Source organism: Melitaea cinxia, chromosome 6 (assembly GCF_905220565.1).
Source record: "Melitaea cinxia chromosome 6, ilMelCinx1.1, whole genome shotgun sequence".
Lineage (NCBI taxonomy): Eukaryota > Metazoa > Arthropoda > Insecta > Lepidoptera > Nymphalidae > Melitaea > Melitaea cinxia.
Genome location: NC_059399.1, coordinates 11,466,796 through 11,492,553, shown reverse-complemented (window position 1 = coordinate 11,492,553; position 25,758 = coordinate 11,466,796). Strand labels below are relative to the sequence as shown.

Here is a 25,758-nt window from a genome sequence, read left to right as displayed (position 1 = left end):
AATTTTTATATCTCATGAAATTATAAGAAAATGTAATGTCGTTATTATGTAACGTAAGCGATAAATAAAAATATTTAAAAAGTGTATGTGCTTTTCTATTAAACCCTACATATCACAATGTATGTAGATACACCCACAATATAAAAATAATTTGTTAGTACATTAAATGTTCCTTAAATAAAATAAATATATTCCTTTAATGAATAAAAAATCCTTAGTAAAATAAATAAAATAAATTCCTTAAATAATAGGTCGGTGAAATTTTTTTTCGTATTTTATATAGAAATTCAAGGTAAGATTTTACAAAAAATATTTTCATTAATAACATATGTTCCAATTAGTTCGATAACTTGCTCAATTTTCAATCCGCCTTGCCAAATGTTCCTTTTAATTTTCCATTCACACATACAGATAAATAAGACATATAAATAACTTTACACCCTGACTCATGGCAATAACTATTACACCCAGACTCATGGCAGGAAAGCAGGGTTACTAATTATACGTACGTAATTATTTGTAGAATATAACGTATAGAAAGACCTTAAGCTATAATTTGAATTGTTAAGGGACATAAAATTATATAGCTTTGTTACTTGACTACATACAGTGTCAAATAACGTATGATAATATCAAATCAACTAAAACTTCTTAATGCTTGATGGTCACACTACATATACATTTAGTAACCAAAATACCAATCACAACCTACTGTACTAGAAATTCAAAAGACGATAGACATTCTATACCACTTATTTAATAAACAAGCGTACAGAACTCTGGATCGTAAGAGGTTACTGTAGCCGATGGACGCCTGTAATAAGGTTAAAGATCATTGATTTGTTCAAAGAATATAATTTACTTTAATGAGAAATTACAAACACTAAAATTAAACAAAATTATGTATGTTGGGTACATCGCAATACAATATATAAACAATTTATAGTCGAGACAAGAAATTAACAATATAATATATGGTAGCATTAAAGTATATATAGTTATATACAACAGAAATATGCGCAACTAGAAGTGTCATTGTTAAGAAGTTATTTTATGTTTTATTAAATAATAAAAAATTATACAGCTATTCATTTTTATTTATTTATTAATTTACTTTTTAAAAGTGAAAACGTATTAATTGTTTTACTTTATTATATTTATATAATTTATTATCGTAAGAGGTTACTGTAGTCAACGGACGCCGGTAACACTAGGAGCATCGCAAGCGATTTTCCAACCGCTTTAAACAAGGACAAACCTGGAAGCAGTAAAACTCAATTGTAATTTTCATCCTGGGCAAGCTTTAGTGTTAGTTGTTTTCTAGATACACCAAAATTAGTCAATCATTTTGATTTCGTAATCCAAATATAAATGTAAAATATGTTTAATTTTAAATATTAAACACTTTTATGTTGCAACAAAATTATTTACACAAAAAAGGTAGTTTCAAATAATATTTTCCTGTATTTTGAATAGTTTTTAATTCACCCATTTAGTTCCAGTTAAAGAGCACTGTTTTCTTTATTGAAAAAAATGTCAATGCCACGGATGCATAGCAAAACTATAATTTTTCTCTACATAACATGAACATATTGTTTATGAACTATTATAGCTGTATAAAAGAGCAGTTCCCTTGAAAATATCTACTAGTAAATGCGTGAACAACTAGCGTGTGTGTCTCATCAACATGAAGCACCTTTTGTGTTTTTGTCGTAAGTAACATTATAATAATTTATAAAAATTAATTAGTGGTTGGTGAAAATATCTACTAGTAAGACTATTGTACTATTGAAAATGTATTACAATGTAACACAGCTAAATTGTGTTTTTACTACGAATGTTTTGGAGTAGTTCTGGTTTCTTTCATACTATATGTATTTTGGGATGCTGAATCCAAATCTGAGGTTTGGTCCCGGTACATATTCTGCTTGTTCTGAAAATTGAAACAGGTGGTGTAAATTCTCAAGGAGAAATGAGGATTGCAAAAGAAGATTGTGAGATTATACTCGTACATACTGAAGAACCTCAGCCAGAAGCTTCTAAAAGGCAACGGCTCATATAATTTTTGCATATTATAATTTGTAATATCGCATATTGTAATTATTAATATATGATCATAAGTAACTATTTTAAGTTTTATTATTAGTTAAAGTCCTACCTTTTTTAATCGACTTCAAAAAAGGAGGTTACTCAATTCGACCGTATATAATTATATATTTTTTTTTTATGTATGTTCGGGGATAACTCCGTCGTTTATGAACCGATTTTGATAATTCTTTTTTTGTTGGAAAGGAGATATCCTTAGTTTGGTACTATGATAAGGAAACCGGGGTCTGATGATGGCATCCCAGAGAAATCGAGGGAAACTCTCGAAAATCCGCATAACTTTTTACTGGGTGTACCGATTTTAATGATTTTTAATTTAATCGAAAGCTGATGTTTATCGTGTGGTCACATTTAAATTTCATCGAGATCTGATTACAACTTTTGGAGTGATCTTTGATAAAGCATATTTACTTGACAATTTTTTCGTCTACCTATGTTGTATTACTTGTTGATGTAATTGACGTCGGTTTTTTTTTCGTTTGCCAGCAAAAACAATTATTTGATGTCGAATTTTAATAATTTCGATCCTTTTTTTACTACTTGTGCAGTATACTAGGAGAAATTTATCAAATAACAGCATTCTAATAAAAAATAAAGTTTTTGGAATGTAAAAAGTGGGTTTTGCAGAGATCGCTGAAAATTGCCGAACGATTGGTCTAAAAGAAACAAATAGTGATATTTGTAGAAAATTTTAAGTACTTTAATTTCTGTAAACAAACTATTTACTGAAATTTAAAAGTTTTCGAATTTTAGGCAAACAAAACTGAAAAGGTAGATTTTTAATAAATTAATGACTCGCAAGTAAAATATTTCAAGAGGTTTAACTTTGAGGAGACATAGTTTGTAAGAAAGTTTAACTACTACTTCGAAGAAAACATGCAATGAAGTATCTGCACCACATTGGCAACGACAACAATCTTAAAGCAACCCGTTAAATACTAGGATTGTTAGTTAAAATCATGTCAAGAGATTAAAAGCAATCTATATGAAATGTTTTTAAAATACCAAGGTTTATTGAGAGGTATTGTATAAGAAATTAAATTATGCTCAATCGTATCAGCGAAAGAAAGTCTTAAAATCTTTTAATTAAATTGAAATTATGTCATCTTCCTTAATAATACATGATAGTTAGAAACTTAAGAAAAATGTAAGAAGGTAAACAGGATGCAGATACCAAATTAGGTTGCGTATAACAATTAAAATGTAAATCCATATCCTTATATCTACTGATTACTTAAATGCTTTAGGCGTCATGCGAATGTATTTAATTTACTTCATGTGTATAAACATAAAAAATAGTTAAAGAGCAGAAAAAGAATTAACCATAGATCGAAGAACTAAGTTTTATCGAGCTCCGATAAATAATCGTCAATGTCGACAATATCGTCTATTTTATTTGGAAAAATATCATTGGCTATTACAACATCGATGATGGGTGCATCACAAAGTGACTCGATTTAAAGAGAAAACGCGCTCTTAGGAATCCCTCACATCTGTTATGGTACAGCATATGAGATGGTCTCATTCGAACTATAGATAACAGGTAAAGCAAAAAATTGGAATAATATGTATTATTCATATTTATTATTAGTACAAAAAAATGTACGACTCACCTGACGGTAAGCGATTACCTTAGCTTATAGACGCCTTCAACACGAAAATCGCAAGCGCGTTGCCGACCTTACCTGTAATCCGACTGACCTTCTGTAATCAAATAACCAATATACTATGTTACTCATAGAAACAGTTATTTACTTTGTATTACAAAACCATCAATTGGACTATCCATAAATATAAACGAATGGAAAAAATATGTACCTTAAAATATTCTGCAGTCGATTCTGAATTTAAACAACATCTCAAACCGGTTGTAGCTTGACAACAAAATGTAATGTCTTTGTCAACGAACTATAAAGTGTCAAGGTTAAGCGCAGAGATAAAATACGATATTTAATATCAGGATGTTTTATTAAACCTGTAATAATTCCGTTACAATAAATCATTTTTAACTTCATTAATCGGATAAAACTAAATATATTTTTTTTAATCTGATACACGAAACATAGAAAAAAATAAAGTTGTATTGTTGTTGTGATTATGTCGAGAACGTTTCTCAAAAATTGTACAATCCTCAGAAATGATGCACTCCTGTTCAAATTTTCTACTAATAAATAACGTGTTTATCCACTAAATTAAGTTTTTTAACTTATCTTTCTCTAACTTAAGGGTTCGCACTTTTCTATATTTACAATAAATAACACTTTGTTTACTGCAACGATGCTACTGCTCAATTAGAAGCTAAGTGAAATTGTACTCAATGATTTTTGCATAAAAAATAGTAGTTTTGTTAATTGTTTTCTTAAAACAACACTTTTTCCTGTCTTTTACACTTTTGTTGTCTTTTAAATTGTTTATATACAATATATAAAATACAAAGAATTTGTTGTTTTGATATTGGTTTCAATAGCTGAATATATTTCCTTACCAATATGATTATTTATTTACTTTTATTAACATTTACCTATCACACAATATTGTGATAACTACATATATATAAACTTTTTACTTAAAATAAAAGTAAATGATTTATTCTATGTAAAGAACACGTGTTAAATTATCATTTTGTTTAAAACAAAACAACATAATCATAAATGGGTAATCTTAAGGCTAGCAATAAAAATAATTTCATTACATCATCACGATACCAAACAAAACATCGTATGTATTTACAACGTCGATGGAAAGACATACGAAGAGCAGTTTGCACAAAGCTAAAATCAAACACTATTATTAAAATCTTAAACTGGTTTTAGCTATACGTTGCTTGCTCTATGTTGTTCGTGTATTCAGTACAAAAAAAATTGTACACTGATTAAAATCAGTACATATATTACTAGTAAAATTCTCAAAAGGTATTACTAATGTTTTTAAGCCTTTAATAAAGTTGTTTTTGTTTTGTAATATAACAAGCCTATAAACAATATGCATATCCATAAAGTTGAAATCTGTATAAATATGATTATTTAGATAAAGTAAATAAGGCACAGAAGCCACAACCAAGAAAGTTGTACATATAGAAGTATTAAAATCTGTATTACAGCTATGTTACCCGATATTCTTGCAAAATATAAACCTGAATGTAGTCGATTTTCATGTGCAGAGTGTAATGATTTTTGATACCATTTAAATGCTCTTAAAATTAATTAAACTAAGAGTAACAAAAAAAATTGAAACCTGAAACAAAATATTCAAATCTTTTTTATAATATTAATAAAAAGTTATTGTTCAGTTCGCAGAGTTATGCAGTAAATAAACGTCTAAAATAAAAGTAGCCTAAGTTACTTCTTACTACATCAGCTATCTGCCAATGAAATTCCCGTAAAAATCGGTCCAGCCGTTTCAGAGATTAGCCGAAACAAACAGACAGATAGACAAAAATTGATAAAAAATATTAGACAGACAGATAAAAAATATTATTTTTGGTATATGTACCGTGTATACATCCGTATGCATTTAGTAAAAAGCGTTTATTATAATATTACAAACAGATACTCCAATTTTATTTTTTTTGTATAGAGTATAGATATGTCTATAATAATATGAACTTGTTAATATACCTAAGAAGTAACCTTGACAAATTTCAAATTCAACACGCGAACTTGTTAAATATATGCGTAATACATATACTGTATGTGCATAACTATATTTGAATTTTTATTACCGAACAAAAAGCGATAAGTTTGTCTTCAAATAAAACTACAAGACATCTTTTATAAACAGTTTTAAAAAAGAATTAAATAATCAGTATCTGACCCTAATAATTTTTAAATCTCATGTTAACAATTTATTAGTCAGTTACTTATTTACATCACTGTTCAATTAAGTACAAAAAAAAAAAACAAAAAAAAAAATAGTTACACGTCAGGAAATAATTAATGGGTAATCTTAACAAAAAAATCATTTTTGTTTACCATTACATTTATTTATTTCTCTCACGTATTTTTTCTCTCGTCGTTTATTTTTTTCCTTATATGGGATATATGTAAAAGAAGTATAGGGTATATTAATAACAATTATGTAAAAAATTGTATATACCAGTTATATTACACGTGTTAGTAATATGAGTAAAAATATATACAAATAATTGTATGTAAATAATCTTATTTACAACATCACACTTGACCTTGACCCGACTTCAGGGTTGTGGTCAACTAGTAAAATCGAAAATATATACAAATACCTACAGAGATTTTGGAGCTGCTCGTGTTTATTAAGTGAAGAATTTCTTAAGTCTAAATAAAAAATGAGTGTGGTTTAGATCACACGACTGATGTAAAACTGAACGTAACTCTCTCTCTCTCTTTTTATCTTCACGAAGTTATATTTCCCTCTCAACGTTCTCTCCGCGCATTCACTGGCTTCGTGCCTAAGTCAAGCGTACGTAAAGAAGTTTTACTTTAACAAGTGCCGGACTAATCAAGTATTAGACAGATAAGGTAATTATCAAATTCTCTTAATTTAACGAATCTGTAAATTCCAAGTTAGAAATTTTGTCATCAAGAGTTAGGTTTTAGGTTTCGCTTCTCCAAACATCAAAATAAAAAAGGAGAATACCTCAGGATTTGGTCCAGACACAGAAAAGTCGCTGTTTGCACAAAGAGGATGTGACGCAGGTCACACACCGTGTATGCTAAATAGAAGCTAAGTCCGCCATACTGCTGAATGCCCCTAGGAAGGAAACGGATTACAGTAAAAATTAGAAAAAAAATAAGAAAAGAGTTAGATATTCATCTTTATTCATTTATACATAAAAATCATATTTTAAATGTATTGTACCAAAGGCTATTACTAATTCACCTCTGTGAGATGGTACAAAAACCACATACACAAAAACATTGGAGAACGAAATATAATGAGTATGTTGAACACTCACTTAAGTAAAAATATATTACATTAAAGCTTATCGATTTTTTAAATATGTTTTTAATATATCATAACAATTTATACACACATCCATCAAATAGTAATAGAAAACTCATTCGTAATAAGGTGAGATTAAAATTCGTTACAAAATTAAAAATTATAAAAGGTCCTTTTTTATACCTAATTTTTAATATAAATAAAACAGGTAATAAACTTTTCGTAATCTTCAGGTCTATGAATGTTATTTTTGTAAGCGATATAAGTCTAAATTCTTTCAATATAACAATTTTTTTCAGTTCTTTTTCTGGCTGTCCTTACTGCAGCCCAGGAGAAAAGTCTCGACAAATACCTACAAGATGGCAACAATAAATTCACCGCAAAATTGTTCTACGTAAGTTTTAAATATATCAAGTGATAATATTTCACGCTGAGCAACGAAAACCTTAGTAAGGTTCTCTAAAACTCGTAACATTTTTGTTATAATCTATGTTTCACATTTTGGACATGTTGTAACAAATATTAAACATATAATAAATTATTTTCGAAATTTTGCATTGAAGAAAATTAGTAGCATATGTAATACATAAAAATGCAAAAGCAATACATACTATTGTTTGAATAATTTTAACGACTTTTAAATATTTATTTGATATAAAAAGTCAAAGTACTGTGTGGCTACGGTACTAAAGAATATAGCCACCCCCCTCTCTTCTCGTGGGTGTCGTAAGAAGCGACTAAGGGATAACAGAATTCCGCTACCACCTTGGAACTTAAAAAGCTGACCGGTGGCGGGATAACCATCCAACTGCTGGCTTTGAAATACATAGGCCGAAGACGGGTAGCAGCGTCTTCGGTGCGACAAAGCCAGCCCTACGGTCACCAACCCACCTGCCCAGCGTGGTGACTATGGGCAAAACACGTGAGTTCGCGTTTTTTTGGCGTAAACTTGTGGAAGCCTATGTACAGCAGTGGACTGCATAGGCTGTAATGATGATGATGATAAAAAGTCAAAATTTAATTTTGAATAATCTTTGTATCTGATTCAATCATTTTATATTTTCTTACGTTAATATTTGTTTATTAATTATTTATTTATTTATTCTTAATGTACACCAAAATACAGACACATATAAAGAAAGATACAATACAAGATGTACACAGGCGATCTTATCGCTAAATAGCGATTTCTTCCAGATAACCTTTGGGTTATCTGGAAGAAATCGCTATTTAGCGATGCGGTTTGTTATGTGCCTAATTGCATTAGATCCATCTCTTTCACCTCTAACTGTAGTAATGTGTAATCAATTTTTTATATTCTAGGAAATAGCGAAATCAAAGCCAGATGAGAATATAGTGCTCTCCGCTTTCTCTGTAATGACACCTCTCGCGCAGCTCGCGCTAGCTTCAGTCGGAGAATCTCATGATGAACTGCTCGATGCTATTGGAATGCCTAACGATAACATAGTAAAACGAAAATAATATTTATAAAAATTGTTTAATTTCTTTCTTATTGCCTTTTTTATTTGGGGGTTGTATGTACGATGTTATAGACAAAAGCTGCATTTTCCCATGTGAACTCAAAACTGCGGAAAACAAGAGGTGTTGCGCTGAGTACTGCTAGTAAAATCTACGTGGCAGAAAATTACAAAATAAATGCGAAATTTGCAGACATAACCAGAAACACATTTGGATCAGAAGTTCAAAACATTAATTTTAATCAGCAACAAAAGGCCGCTGATGAAGTCAATAGTTGGGTAATCTTTTAGATGATTAATATTATTTTCATTCTTTTAAAATTTCTTAATTTTAGATACACCATAACTTATATAAAGTTAAATATTCTTTCAGGTTGAAAATCAAACTAACAATCGCATTAAAAATTTAGTATCACCAGACAGCTTAAACGGTGATACTAGAGCGCTTTTAGTCAATGCGATTTACTTTAAGGTAACTGATATAATTATGTACTTGCACTTTGTTTATTTTCAATGTATGATGCAGAATTATTTCGTTTATTTTATGTTTACATTTTTTATTTAGGGAACTTGGAAAAATCCTTTCAAAAAACATGCAACTCAAGACCGAGACTTTTATATCACTAAAGATGTTGTGAAACAAGTTCCAACCATGCATGGGAAAGATAATTACAAATATACGGACAGTAAAGAACTTAATGCTCAGGTAAGTCTGATATTCTTTCTGGTCTCATAGAACGATTAAAAACAAATAAAAAAATTGCTAACGTTTTCAGGTTCTTGAAATACCTTACGAAGGAGAAGAATCGTCGTGTGTTTTTGTGCTACCTCACGAAATAGACGGTATTCAAGAATTAGAAGAGAAACTTAAAGACCCATCAATACTCGACAAGGTCACTGAGAACATGGATGAGGTTGAAGTAGAAGTTTACCTTCCTAAGTTTAAAATCGAGACAACAACCGATTTGAAAAAAATTCTACCAAAGGTAATAAGCATTATATCAGTAACCAAACATTATAAAATACCTATATAATTTACCATTAAAATTGAATTGAATAATAAAAAGGTGCCATTGCAAATTAAATTGTATATTTATGTTATAGATCATCATCTTCCTGCCCTTATCCCACTTATGTAGGGTCGGCACAACATGTTTTCCTCTTCCATTCCTCTCTATTATTCGTCACTTCAGTGCTTACTCCTTTCTTTCTCATATCCTCACTCACACAATCCATCCATCGCTTTTTCGGTCTGCCGATCGCTCTTCGTCCTTCGACATTCATCCCTAACATTCTTTTACCGACATAGCGGTCATCCCTCCTCATTACATGCCCATACCACGCTAACCTATTGCTCCTCATAACTAACATATTTATGTTATAGATGAACGTCAAAAGGCTGTTTTCACCACAAGAAGCTAAATTAGATAATCTCATAGAAAACACTGGAGATTTATACATAGATAAAGCTATTCAGAAAGCATTTATTGAAGTCAATGAGGAAGGTGCAGAAGCGGCTGCAGCAAATGGTACGTGCAGCTATTTTATTTTACTAAACTGTTATCAGAGATCAACGATTATAACTTATAACAAAGTAGTAATAAATTCTATTTTTTCTTCCATATTAACTTGTCCTTTTTCGAAAATTGTTTAAAGTAGACCGAAACACAATACGTTCATTTAAAGTCACTTCATAATATTCAACTTCATATAAGGTTAACTGCGTAGTAAACTAGTTAAAATACTTTTCTGAAAACCTGTCAAAGCAGCAACAAAAAATATTGCACTTAATACTACACTAGTAGCCTTGTTAAATGTAATTTATTTTTAATGTTGACACTATTTAAGAAATTCTGGAAGCATTTTTCCATATCCACGTGTCTCATGTGTTCCATGTGTCTGGTGATAATAAACTCGTATTATAATATCACATATTAATAATTTACACAAAATATGATGCAACGATTAATTCCTCTACACATTAAACATAATTTTAAATTAACAAAAATATTCTTAGTTATACTAAAATAAAACATAATAAGCAACTTTAATGGAAAAGCCATACTTTAAAGAGTAGTGTGACATAGAAATCCATAATAAGCTATTGCTTTGAAAATGTTTGCTGGTTTAGCCTATGAAAGAATTCATCTATTTAAGGTAAGTTTACGTTTAAGGTTGCTTGAAAAATTTTTTAGGTGTTAATAGAATTTCGTTTTTACTGAAATAACTTTCCAAGAAACCCAATATATACAAATTTTTAATCAAAAGCTCAAAAACTAAAGTTCCGTGCTTCAGCTTCAAACCTAACAGAATTTCATTAAAACATTTATTCTTTTAACCGACAGAAAAAGGAGGAGGTTCTTAATTCGATTGTATTTTTTTTTTATTGAGTGTCATCTGGTCTCACTTAAATTTAATTGAGATCTGACAAGTACTTTTAGAGTTATATCTAATAATGCGTACTTACTTGACAATTTTTTCGCCGGTCCACGTTGTATTAAATCGCATAACTTTTCACTGGGTTCACATTTTGATGTTTCTCACTTTAATCGAAAGCTAATGCTTGTCATATAGTTTTGTTAAAATTTGGTTGAGATCTGATAACTACTTTTTAAGTAATCTTTAATAGCACGTATTTACTTAACTATTTTTTTTTGTCTACTTACGTTGTTGTAATTACTTGTCGTTTTAATTGAAGTCGGTTTTTTTTCATTTGCAAGCAAACACGTTTACTTTTTTCATTATTATAATAATTATATTTCTACAATATCTCTGTTACTTGGATACGGTATTTATTTCATTTACCATACGAAATCAATTGCATGATAAAAAGTAAAACATAATTGCGAACGCTTACTTTACCAAATTTTTGTTGAATACTTTATACGAAATAATATCGATGATATGGGTTTGTTTCAGGTTTCAGCGTTACCTTAGTATCTTTAGTTGAGATACTCCCTCGCAAACTGTTCAAGGCCGATAGACCTTTTTACTTTGTAGTAAAATCTGGATCACTAGCTCTATTTAATGGAGTATTCCGGAGTGGATGATGTAAATTTTTATTTTGTAACTTTGATACCATTCATTATTTGATATATTAATTAAAGAGAATGTTATTACGTGAAATTTACATCACTGTTTTATTCATGACTATGCTTTCTCGGAATTAAGCAAGCTGGCAATCGAATGCTTTTCTAATTAAAAATACCGTCAAATGTGACAACTTTTTTTTTACGTTTTTTTCTATTGTTATGTTAATATATTTTTATTAATTCAGCCGTATAGTCGTAAGAACATTAAATGTATTAAAATTACTTAATATAAAGAATATGTATGTATGAAATAAGATCAATTTTGATAGTGTTCGATATTGGTCATAGAGAATTAAAGTAAAATTCACTACTAAGATTTAAGATTTTGAAATTATTTTAACGACTAGAGACCCACCCTAACTTCGGACGAATAGTATAATATTCTTAAAGGCAAAGAAGGACGTAGGATTATTGCAGAAGTTTGAGTGAGAATAATGGGCTATCCTCAAAGGACATGCAAGTATCATCATATGCCATCAAGAGCTTTTTTGTATAAAAGGGGAACTATCCCCATTTTCAATGAAAAGTGGTGTTCTAACTAGGTGGCTTATTTTATAGCAATTAATCCTGTTAATAAATTTTGTACTTAAACCTTTATCTCAAATCACTGTATCTAGTATTAAAAACTGCTTAAAACTGTTCAATAATTTTTGAGTTTATTGCGAATATACAGAAAAACAAACGAGCAAACTATATACTATCTATGAATCATTACAGCCTATACAGTCCAATGCTGGACATAGGCCTCCACAAGTTTACGCCAAAATTAACGTGAACTCATGTGTTTTGCCCATAGTCACCACGCTGGGCAGGCGGGTTGGTGACCGCAGTACTGGCTTTGTCGCACCAAAGACGCTGCTGCCCGTCTTCGGCCTGTGTATTTCAAAGCCAGCAGTTGGATGGTTATCCCGCCATCGGTCAGCTTCTTAAGTTCCAAGGTGGTTGTGCAACCTTGTTATCCCTTAGTCACCTCTTACGACACCCACGGGAAGAGAGGGGGTGGCTAAATTCTTTAGTACCGTAGCCACACAGCACTATGTTTATATGATAAAAATGTTATAGAATAATTTCTGCAAAAATATACCAACTTTAAACTATCCGATACAATTTCTTTTTATTACCCGACTGCCAAGGAAGGGTTATGTTTTTCGCGCGTATCTTGTATGTATGTATGTATGTATGTATGTAATATTCTTTACTACCTCATATTTCCAGAACCACTAAACGGATTTACATAATTGAGGTATCGTTGGGTTCGTCTTAGCTGCCCAAGTGTTCTTAGATAGGTGACATTAAAAAAAAATCAAACATGGCGGCTGCGCGAAGCCATTGTATTTAATGAAAAAAAATTTTTTCTCGAATACTACTACAATATGGGTATCAAATTGAAGGGCACAATACAAGGATTTTAAAAAAGTATATCATGATTATTATTACCGTAATACTAATACAGAAATACAATATTAAAGTTTAAAAAATGTGGACTTTGCTCTTTCCCACGCCTATGCCATGTCAAACTCGCCTCCTAGGCGACGATCAACTTCGGGGTGTATGTAGCCTTTCTAATAAAATACAATGGTTAAAAAAAACATACAATTAAAATTACAAATAAAAAATTAATAAATGTCACACCAATTTACAATTACATTAATAAAATCAATAACAAATACATAATACCAAATACAAACAAATAATTTTAATAATAATTTTATTATATTAAAACTAATAGTTGTTGACTTAAGCAGTCACCTATTTGCTAAAGGTCAGGCTTACGTTGCTTTGAGCAGAGTGAGATCTTTCTCCGGGCTTGCTATCAGTTCTCTTGACCCTAAAAAATTACTTAATCAACCACATGATGTAAACTATTTTAATGAATTGAACCGATTACGTAATTTGTCTGACTAAAAAGACATAAATAAAATAATAATTAAAAATAAATAAATAAATAACCCGCCTGCGTGAAGAATAACTAATAGAAAATCAACTGAAAAAGCTGGAACAAGATAAAAATGCAATAGGCACACAAAGTCAGCGAAATAAATAGAAACAATATCAAACATTTTGTGCTGTACATTTAAAATATATTAATACGGTAGTCCTTCGAAACTTTATGCAACGTCGTAGATAATATGCAGTCGGAGGCATGAAATTGAAGGATAAGTCAAATCATTCTCTCTTTGTGCATGTCTCCGACAGCATGTTATGTACGACGTTACATAAAGTTTCGAAGGACTACTGTATTAATATATTTTAAATGTACAGCACAAAATGTTTGATATTGTTTCTATTTATTTCGCTGACTTTGTGTGCATATTGCATTTTTATCTTGTTCCAGCTTTTTCAGTTGATTTTCTATTAGTTATTCTTCACGCAGGCGGGTTTTTTATTTATTTATTTATTTTACATCCATAAGTAATAAAATTTATTATAGCTAAACATTGCTTTAGAGTGCTTTCATGCTATAGTAATTAGTGGAAACTTTGCTCGATTTTGTACTATTCATTTGTTTTAATATATTTTATTGTGTCTATCCGTTTGTTTCCCAAAAACAAATAAAATAAATTAATTAAATTAACTTAAAACTGCTAAGTAGATCACGCTCAAATTTACATAAGAGCAAGCTTTCGAATGTAATTATGAGTGATGTGTCCTATATGTAATGCATGCATACTATCGAAATATTATACAGAATAGAATATTGTAATTTAATGTACAGCACAGAGATTCTGGAGTCACTCAAGCTTGTTAAGTTTCTCCTTGGTAAAAGATCTTGGAAACATGCATCTGCATAGTCAAGAATCGGTAAAGGAGTGCTAATGCAATTTTAATAAGCAAAGAAAGAAAGTATTGAAGACGATGAAGTGACCCGATGGCTGCAAACATCTTTCTACTAAGTGCTCGTAATTGAGGTGTCCAGGAGAGAGACTGATCTAGAGTTATTCCCAGATTCTTAACAAACTTGCTGTAGTACAATATAGTATATTGTTATCTCGCTGTCTTTTTTACAAAAATCACTTTAAAATACAAAAGTTCTCATATCTCAGATATTAATAAAATGGATTATATATTTTTAGTTAAAAATGTTTGTTTAGTATTAGAAGGCATTAAAAATAAAGCTTCTTCAACTGAAATACAGTTTAATTTAATATTATAACTACTTCAAAACACAAATCCTTACAAAAAGAATAAATTTTATTAATTTTAATAAAGAATTTTCTGTGATTGTCATTTAAAAAATCCCGATAATTCGGCAACGTTGCAGACGTCATAGTCACAATCAATCAAAATTGCATTTTATTGCTTTGAAAAATATTTTCATGGAAAATTAAAAAAAATGCGTAAAATTCTTTCATTTTTGAAATGCTTGAACGAAGTTTGAAAATAGACACTATTAATTAATATTATGAGCAAAATATTTTCTACTCTTGTCTGCCTGTATATATATAATAGGTACCTAAATGGCTACGTCTTAATTTCAGAGTTTGGTGGACTTCGCTTACCTTTGGTAACCGGCCCGAGCCCGGTGTTCAAAGCTGACAGACCTTTCTACTTTGCCATTAAATCTCATTCGTTGGTTTTGTTTAATGGAATAATGCGAGAATAATAATTTTTTCTTGTATAGTTAGTATACTGTATTACTCGTATTAAACAAAATCTCAAAGTTGTCGTATGAATGTATTTTTGTATACATAATGTATTATATATCAAAAAGTTCTTTTATGTTGTTAATAAAAAAATGTAATTATGTTATTAAAAATAAATTCACTACGTTTGAAAGATTTTTTTTTTGTTGTATTTATACGTAGTAAATTAATCTTCGACACTTCTTCAACTAAGAAAAAGGGGCCTGGATATTATAGGACGAATCGATCAATAAATCACGGTTGCATGTTAATTAAATGATATCAAATAAATAGTACTTTACTTACAATTTATCTGAAAGGAAAAAAATATGAAATGTTGATGGTTTTGCCCACTGGTAAAAGTTTAAAATGAATGATCCCATTGCAATCCTACCATACACACAACATCAACTCAGCTTAATCGGTGGTTGGATATCATTACGTCTTAAGAGGTCATCAGGTTTCTCTCAGTAAGTTTATGTGACACCCATTATCGATCTTTTTGGTATCGAAAGCCTTTTTCAAATAAGATAAAACTATTCTTGATTCATCTCTCAGATCTGGCCAATTCTTAGATCTTCAGCTATATCGTTTCTACTCAAATGTCGATCTAGCTCCAATTTTTCAAAAAATTTGTCACGTTTATCTGAAACTGAGCGACCAGAGTGAAATGCAATTTGACATGAAAATTTCTTGACTGAAAACTCTTAAACAAATTTTGTCCTGCCATTTATATAAATAAATATAGATATTACACCCATATTAGGAATACCCATAGTAGGAATCGAATCTATGCCTCGGATTGTCCTATGCTTTCTGCTACTACAAACTGCACCAATGGGCTAGTCCAATAGTATTTAGGTTACGTACGTAATTATTTGTAGACTATAACGTATAGAAAGACCTTAAGCTATAATTTGAATTGTTAAGGGGAATGAAATTATATCGCTATGTTACTTGACTACATACAGTGTCAAATAACGTATGATAATATCAAATCAACTAAAACTTCTTAATGCTTGATGGCCACACTACAATGGTCACTAAATGTATATACATTTAGTGACCAAAATACCACTCACAACCTACTAAGTAGTACTAGAAATTCAAAAGATGATAGACATTCTATACCACTCATTTAATAAACAAGCGTACAGAACTCTGGATCGTAAGAGGTTACTGTAGCCGATGGATGCCTGTAATAATGTTAAAGATCTTTGATTTCTCCAAAGATTATAATTCACTTACATGAAAAATTACAAACACTAAAATTAAACAAAAATATGTATGTTGTATTCATTTTTATTTATTTATTTTTTAAAGTGAAAACGTATTAATTGTTACCTTTATTATATTTATATAATTTTAGTTTTTTTTTTTTTAATTTTTATGTTTTTATTATTATCCTGTTTAATACTAGAAGCGTCGCAAGCGCTTTTCCAACCGCTTTAAATACAGGGAAAACCTGGGAGCAGTAAAACTGAATGTTAGTTGTTTTCTAGGTACACCAAAATCAATGACAATGTTTTTGTTTTCGTATTCCAAATATAAATTTGAAATATGTTTAATTTTAAATATTAAACACTTTTGTGTACAACAAAGCTATTTACACAAACTAGGTAGCTTAGATTCAAATACAATCTTCCTGTATTTTCAATGGTTTTTAATTTTCCCCATTTAGTTCTAGTTAAAGAAAACACAGTTTTCTTTATTGCAAATAATGTCAATGCTACGGGTGCATAGCAAAACTATAATTTTTTTCTACACATTATGACAATATTGTTTATGAACTTATTATCTATACAAATAAATAAAATTGGAGTGTCTGTTTGTAATATTAAAATAACCGCTTTTTAGTAAATGCATATGGCTTTATACACGGTAAATATACCAAAATAACACTTTTTATAATTTTTGTCTCTCTATTCTTTCTTTTTCTTTAACATACTCCGTGATCAAAATTCTCCCTCCTACCTTCGGTCCCATTTCCATCTTCTTCCTACCCCAACACGTTCTAGGAGGTCTTGCATCACATCGATGCTTGAAGTCCCCAGACATAACACCAACTTCTTACTCATTTCCTTTACTATACGTGCTACAACGCTTTGGAATCGTTTACCAAAAGTGATCCAAGAAATATCTCTTGTTTATGCTTTTAAAAAAGGTAAGAAATCATCTTTTCTCCGAATTCAGGAACCTCTCATAATGGATATAGTCTTAATGCATGTATTTATTTATGTATTTATGTATTTTGTGTATGTAGTCAAGTATATATGTATTTTATATTATTAATTCTGAATAAGTTTATAGATTTAGAATCATTATTATTAATCACTCTTGCACTTTTGTGCCCCGCTATAACAGCAATTCTCATCATCATGGGTGGACTGGTAGAAATCTCTTGTAGAGATAAGTTCGCTCTTACCAACTTTCTTCGTAAATATGATTTTTACTAGTTTCTTTTTTTTCAATGTCAATAAAGAATATAATATATCTGTCTGTCTATTTATTCCAGCTAATCTCTGAAACGGCTGGACCGATTTTAATGGGACTTTCACTGGTCGATAGCTGATGTAATAAGGCGTTACTACTTTTATTTTTATTTTTATTTTTTTTTTTATTTTAGATTTTTGTTTATTTCATAACATTGCGAACTGAACAATAACTTTTTTTTAATTCCACGCGGACGAAGTCGCGGGCATATCGAGTAGCTGTATAAAAGTAACTCCCCTGAAACTATCGACTAGTAAATGCGTAAACATCGAGCGTATGTAGCGTACAATCAACATGAAGCACCTTTTGTGTTTTTGTCGTAAGTAATATTATATTAGCTTTGTATTAATTTAAATAAATTTCGTTAAAAACTTAAAAGACAATAAGTCTTCATTCGTACGTAAAAATTAATCATATAAAATAAAATAGGCATCTAGAGGTAATAAAGCTTACGTAATCTTCAGCTGTACGAATGTTGTTTGTAAACAATATAAATCTAAAATATTTCAATACAACAATTATTTCAGTACTTTATCTGGCTGTCCTTACTGCGGCTCAGGAGAAAAGTCTCGACAAATACCTACATGATGGCAATAATAAATTCACCGCAAAATTGTTCTACGTAAGTTTAAAACATGTCAAGAAATAAAGGTACCCCAAAAATTGTAACATTTATATAATAATCTATGTTAGATACTTTGGCGATGCTAATACAAATATCACGTATACACAAATTATTTTCAAAATTTTGCATTGAAAAGAATTGGTAGCAAATGTACATAACATTGTTTGTATAATTTAACTACTTATAAATATTTATTTGATGTAAGAAGTCAAAATTTATTTTAAATAATAATCTTTGTAGGTATATAATTCAATTTTGTTTTTTATATTCTAGGAAATAACGAAATCAAACCCAGATAAGAGTGTAGTTCTCTCCGCTTACTCTGTAATGACTCCGCTCGCGCAGCTCGCCCTAGCCTCAGTCGGAGAATCCCACGATGAACTGCTCGATGCAATCGGAATGCCTAATGACAACATAGTAAGACAATACTGATATATACAAAGACAGTTTATTTCTTTTGTCTTTAATTTTTATGACTGTGCAAAAAACGTCTGCGAATGTTCTTATGTTTGTTATATGTATAATTTTATAGACTAAAGCTGCATTTTCATCTGTGAACTCTAAACTTCGGTCAACAAAAGGAGTTACGCTGAATACTGCTAGTAAAATCTACGTGGCTGATAATTATAAAATAAATGCGCAATTTGCTGCCGCCACCCGAGACACATTTGGTTCAGAAATCCAGAACATTAACTTTAAACTGCAAAAAGAAGCCGCTGATGAAATCAATACATGGGTATTTTTCTACTTAACTTAACTACACATAATACCGGCTTATTTAGAAATATGGATATTATAGTTAAATATACTTTCAGGTTGAAAACCAGACTAATAATCGCATCAAAGATTTAGTATCACCAGATAGCTTAAACGGTGATGCTAGAGCGCTTTTAGTCAATGCAATTTACTTTAAGGTCAGTACAAACATAATTATGAAGTTGTACTTTGTTTCTTTCCTATGACCTTTCTTTATCTGTTTACATTAAACTTTTTATTTAGGGAACTTGGAAAAATCCTTTCAAAAAACATGCAACTCAAGATCGAGACTTTTATGTCACCAAAGATGTTGTGAAACAAGTTCCAACCATGCATGGGAAAGATAATTACAAATATACGGACAGTAAAGAACTTAATGCTCAGGTAAGTCTGATATTCTTTCTGCTCTGATAGACTGATTAAGATCAAATAAAAAAATTGCTAACGTTTTCAGGTTCTTGAAATACCTTACGAAGGAGAAGAATCGTCGTGTGTTTTTGTGCTACCGCACGAAATAGACGGTATTCAAGAATTAGAGGAGAAACTTAAAGACCCATCAATACTCGACAAGGTCACTGAGAACATGGATAAGGTTGAAATAGAAGTTTATCTTCCTAAGTTTAAAATCGAGACAACAACCGATTTGAAAAAAATTCTACCAAAGGTAATATATCAGTAATCAAAGCAATATATCAGTAACCCAACATTATAAAATACCGTTATTATTTACCATTAAAATTGAATTGAATAATAAAAAGGTGCCATTGCAAATTAAATTGTATATTTATGTTATAGATGAACGTCAAAAGGCTGTTTTCACCACAAGAAGCTAAATTAGATAATCTCATAGAAAATACTGGAGATTTATACATAGATACAGCTATTCAGAAAGCATTTATTGAAGTCAATGAGGAAGGTGCAGAAGCGGCTGCAGCAAATGGTACGTGCAGCTATTTTATTTTACTAAACTGTTATCAGAGATCAACGATTATAATTTATAACAAAATAGGAATAACTTGTAATTTTTTCCACAGTGACGTGCACTTTTTACGAAAATTATTGAAAGTGGACCGGAATACTATTGTATCATTTCATCGTTCATTTTTTTTAATTATTTATCAAATAAACAATAGTGTACTTATTTATTATAAATAGCATTAAAAACGACTCAGGTTTATGACAATGCTATTTACTAATAACCAATGAAACAAGAAAATTAATTGTGTTTGCCGGCAAACAAAAAATAACCGACTTCAATTAGATCGATAAGTAATACAACGTAAGTAGACGAAAAAATAGTCAAGTAAATACGCATTATCATAGATTACTCCAAAAGTTGTGATCAGATCTCGATGAAATTTAAATGTGACCACATGATAAACATCAGCTTTTGATTAAATTAAAAGTCATCAAAATCGGTCTAGCCAGTAAAAAAAATATGCGGATTTTCGAGGGTTTCCCTCGATTTCTCTGGGATCTCATCATCAAATTTTCGTTTCCTTATCATAGTACCACACTTAGGATATAGCTTTTCCAACAAAAAAAAAGAGTTATCAATTCGGTTCATAAACGACGAAGTTATTCTTGAACATACATTAATATATATATATATATATATATATACGGTCGAATTGAGTAACCTCCTCTTTTTTTAAAGTCGGTTAAAAATATAAAATAATCTCACATTTATATTAAAAGCTATTGCTTCGAGAACTTAGCCTATGATAGAAAGCATCTATATAAGATAAGTTTACGTTTGAGGTTCCTTGAAAGCTGTTCCTTGAAAGATCTTAAAAAGCCGACAGATAGCGGGATAACCATCCAACTGCTGGCTTTGAAATACACAGGCCGAAGACGGGCAGCAGTGTCTTTGGTGCAACAAAGCCAGCCCTGCGGTCACCATCCCGCCTGCCTAGCCTGGTGACTATGGGCAATAACACATGAGTTCACGCCATTTTTGTCGTGAACTTGTGGAGACCTATGTCCAGTAGTGGACTGCGAGAGGCTGCTGTGATGTTCCTTGAAATTTTTTTTAGGTGTTAGTAGAATTTCACTTTTACTAAAACCTGCGTTTCAGCCTGTAATATCCCACTGCTGGGCATGGGCCTCTTTCTCCATGTAGTATGTAGGAGAAGGATCAGAGCTTAATCCACCGCGCTGCTTCAATGCAGGTTAGCGCATATATTCCCTACTATGTATAACGATCGCTATTAGGTGTACATGATAACAACCGAGACCGACGGCTTAACGTGTTCTCCGCGGTATAGTGGGGAGACCCACAAGGACTGCACAAACATCTAAACCACGGCAAACATCTGTATGGCCAATGCAAATATTTGTCATGTGACCCCGCAAATCGAATCCGGAACCAACACAAACCAGTGCTGTGACCGTTGCGCTAATGTGTCGTCAATAAAACAAAGAAACCCATTATATAAGTACTAATTTCTAATCAAAAGCCCAAAAACTAAAGTTCCGTGATTCAGCTTCAAAACTAAAAAAAATTCATCAAAGCATTTATTTATTTTTTACATGGTACGATGCCATAAGTCCTATTTTACGATAATTTATACAAAACTGTCTTAAATTAACTAGTTAACTCATTTCAATCCTTTCACATCTTAGTAAACGATTATACTTCTCAAAATATTATGTAAATAATTGTATTTGCTCGCAAACGAAAGAAAACAGACTTAAATTACATCGACAAGTAGTCGACGTAGGTAGACGAAAAAATAGTCAAGTAAAAACGCGTTATCAAAGATTACTAAAAAGTTGTTATCAGATCTCGATGAAATTTAAATGTGACCACATGAGAAACACCAGCTTTCGGTTAAATTAAAAATCATCAATAGCGATACACTCAGTAAAAAGTTATGCGGTATAAACATAGTGTCGAACAACGTAGGTCGACAAAAGTAGTTGTTAGATCTCAAATAAATTTTAATGGTACCAAATGACACACAACACCTTTCGATTAAAACAAAATTGTCGAAATCGGTCTACCCAGTCAAAATTTCTGAAGTAAAATACATAAAAAAATACAGTCGAATTGAGAACCTCCTCCCTTTTTTAGAAGTCGGTTAAAAAATATTAATAAGCGCAAATTTTCTTAAAGACATATAGGACGTTCGACTCATAACTGCGTAACAAATGAAAAGTTCTGTAGGTGTTATAAATCAGTCCTATTTAAAATACCAACCCCATTTTTAAATTTGATTTTGTTTGAATAGATGAGCTACTTTGATAGACTCGTTCCGCATGAACATTTATATATTATTTACTATAGGTATAAATTTATAAACAAATATGACTTCACATTAGAGCAAAGGCTATGACCTAAAGCAACAAGCTAGATAGTCTCCAGGAACTGACAGCCGTGTCTATAAGTTAAACACATTTATTTTAATTAAATTACGAGAACAGTTTTTTATGTATTACGCTTCAGCCTGTAATATCCCACTACTGGGCATAGGCCTCTTTCCCCATGTAGGAGAAGGATCAGAGCTTAATCCACCACGCTGCTCCAATGCGGGTTGGCGGATATATTCCCTACTATGAGTAACGATTGCTATCAGGTGTACATGATAACAACCGGGACCGACGGCTTAACGTGCTCTCCGAGGCACGGTGGAAAGACCCACAAGGACTGCACAAACACCCAGACCACGGCAAACACCTGTATGGCCAATACAAATGTTTGTTATGTGCGGGGATCGAACCCGCAACCGCCAGCGCAACAGGTACAATCCATGGCTATAGCCGTTGCGCCAACGAGGCGGCGTTTCGTTTTTATGTATCTTTACTATAATATATTTATAATAAATATACATCTTTACTATAATATATTTATAATAAATATACATAATTATATTTCTACAATATCTCTGTTACTTGGATACGGGTAAAGTATTGTAAAATAGTAGTTATTATTCATTTATTTTACATTTATTTTACTTACCATAATAAATCAATTGCATGCTAAAAAATAAAACATAATTGCGAACGTTTACTGTATCATATTTTGGTTGAATACTGTATATAAAAATAATATCGATGATCTGGTTATGTTTCAGATTACAGCATTGTCGTTAAATCTGGAATAATACTCGCTCGCAAAATGTTCAAGGCTGATAGACCTTTTTACTTTGTAGTAAAATCTGGATCACTAACTCTATTTAATGGAGTATTCCGGAGTGGATGATGTAAATTTTTATTTTGTAACTTTGATACGATTCATATAATGTAAACTTATTATGATAAATTGATTAAAGACAATTTTAATACGAGAAATTTATTAGAATGTGAAAAATACGAATTGGAATTACTCTAAATAACTAAATAATAAAAATCAAAAAAATCGGTAGACCTATTAAAAAGTCATTTATTAACATAAAAAATTACAATCAAATTGAGAGCCGGCAACTTTTTTTTAATTCGGTTCAAATAGGTAGGCAACTTTATCTCGTTATCTTTTTTCACATAAATCACATTAAAAAAAAGGATTCTCATATCTGAGTAAGTAAATTAAATAGCCTATAGATATATTTTCATTTAAAATGTTTGTTCATTCGTTTAAAATGTTGTTTCATTTAAAAAGTTGGTTTTTCTTCGTTTACCTGCAAACACAATTATTAATATATTAACGAGTTTTAAACACAAATACTAACAAATTTAATAACTTTAGTAATTTTAATAACGGATTTATCATGATTGTCATTTTGAAACTCCCGATAATTCGGCGACGTTGCAGACATCATGGTCACAATCAGTCAAAATTGCATTTTACTGGTTCGAAAAATCTCATCAATTTCATCAAATATAAAAACGGTGTAAAAAATTTTGTTCCTGAAAAGCTTAAAATAAGTTTAAAAATAGACACTATTTATTATTATCTTGAGTAAAATATTTTCTACTCTTTTCTACCTGTGTCCTATACACAGTCACAATCAATCAAAATTACATTTTACTGCTTTGAAAAATGTTTTCATGGAAAATTTAAAAAAAAATGCGTAAAATTATTTCATTTTTGAAATGCTCGAACTAAGTTTGAAAATAGACACTATTAATTAATAATATGAGCAAAATATTTTCTACTCTTGTCTGCCTGTATATAATTATTTAATAGGTACCTAATGGCTACGTCTTAATTACAGAGTTTGGTGGACTTCGCGCGTCTTTGGTAATCGGCCCGAGCCTGGTGTTCAAAGCTAACAGACCTTTCTACTTTATCATTAAATCTAATTCTTTGGTTTTGTTTAATGGGATAATGCGAGAATAATGTATAAATATATAAAAAAAATGTATAATTAGTTAACTGTATAAAACAAAATCTCAAAGTTATCGTGTATTTTTGTATAATGTATTATATATCAAAAAAAATATGTTGTTAATTAAAAAAATGTAATTATGTTATTAAAAAATAAATTAACTATGTTTGAAAGTTTTTTTGTGATTATGCGAATTAAGAATTGAAAAAAGATGACTATTTGTGAATTGATCGATAAATTATAAATTACTTACAATTTATCCAAAAGGAAAAACAAATAGTAACAAAAAATTTAAAAAATCTATAAATAATATAAATATTAACTGAGGTGAAAAAAAAATATTGCTATTTCAAACGTGCAATCGATAACTTTTAAGGTATTCTAAATTCAGACAGACTCTAACATAGTAAATACCTTACACAATTAAATGCTTTCGAACTAAAATCTAGATATACGTACATGTATCGACATACCATCATCATCAGCTCACGGACGCCCTCTGCTGGGCATAAGCTTAATTATAAATAATATATAATATACGTCCGCGTGGAATATAACAAAAAAGCTATTGTTTAGTTCGCAGAATTATAAAACAAATAAATTCCTAAAACAAAAGTAGCCTAAGTTACTCCTTACTATATCAGCTATCTGCCAGTGAAAGTCCTGTCAAAATCGGTCAAGCCGTTTCAGCGATTCGTCGCAACAAACAGACAGACAGAAAGACAAAAATTGTAAAAAATGTTATTTTGGTGAATGTAGCGTGTATACATCCATATGCATTTAGTAAAATGCGGTTATTTTAATATTACAAACAGACACCCCAATTTTATTCATTTGTGTAGATTTGTTAAAAAAAAATCTTTAAGAAATGCTAAAATAAAATTCAATGAATTATAATTGTCTATTGCACTAATAATGTTGTTAATTTTCAGCGTTCGGCGTAAGATATTTATCAGCAGCTATCGCTCCTCTTCGATACAAGACATTTAAAGCAGACCATCCATTTGTATTTTACTTATACAGCGGAAACAACGTCTTGCTTAGTGGTGTTTTCAACCAATAAATTTTAATATATATTAAAACTTATTGTTTTATATTCATAAGTTGAAGAAAGAATTGTATACAATAAACAGAAACCCAAACAAATGACTATGTCACTAGAAGAGTAACAGCTTATTCTTTATAAATAATTTTGATGATTCTTGTCGATAATCGAATATCGGTAACATTTAAATTTGATCGAGATTTATTGATAATTTTTTGTGTAATCTTTGATAACGCCTATTACCTACTCTTTCGTCTACCTACGCTGTGTTACTTGTTGATGTAATTGAAGTCGGTTATTTTTTCGTTTGCGAGCACACATAATTATTAAAGTAAAACTTTTAAAATGTA

General features: G+C 30.5%; 1 protein-coding gene across 1 annotated transcript in view; it reads left to right on the top strand.

Annotated features, from left to right (window-relative positions):
* LOC123654736 overlaps positions 1-25,426 on the top strand; it is a 35,787-nt gene extending 10,361 nt beyond the window's left edge. Inside the window, exons 8-17 of the mRNA XM_045590621.1 lie at positions 9,889-10,033; positions 11,424-11,546; positions 18,240-18,334; positions 18,611-18,754; positions 18,870-19,073; positions 19,153-19,251; positions 19,337-19,477; positions 19,548-19,757; positions 19,889-20,033; positions 25,296-25,426. Of these exons, the coding sequence (XP_045446577.1) occupies positions 9,889-10,033; positions 11,424-11,546; positions 18,240-18,334; positions 18,611-18,754; positions 18,870-19,073; positions 19,153-19,251; positions 19,337-19,477; positions 19,548-19,757; positions 19,889-20,033; positions 25,296-25,426 (1,437 nt within the window). The remainder of the gene's footprint in view (positions 1-9,888; positions 10,034-11,423; positions 11,547-18,239; positions 18,335-18,610; positions 18,755-18,869; positions 19,074-19,152; positions 19,252-19,336; positions 19,478-19,547; positions 19,758-19,888; positions 20,034-25,295) is intronic.
* The last annotated feature ends 332 nt before the right edge of the window (positions 25,427-25,758 follow it).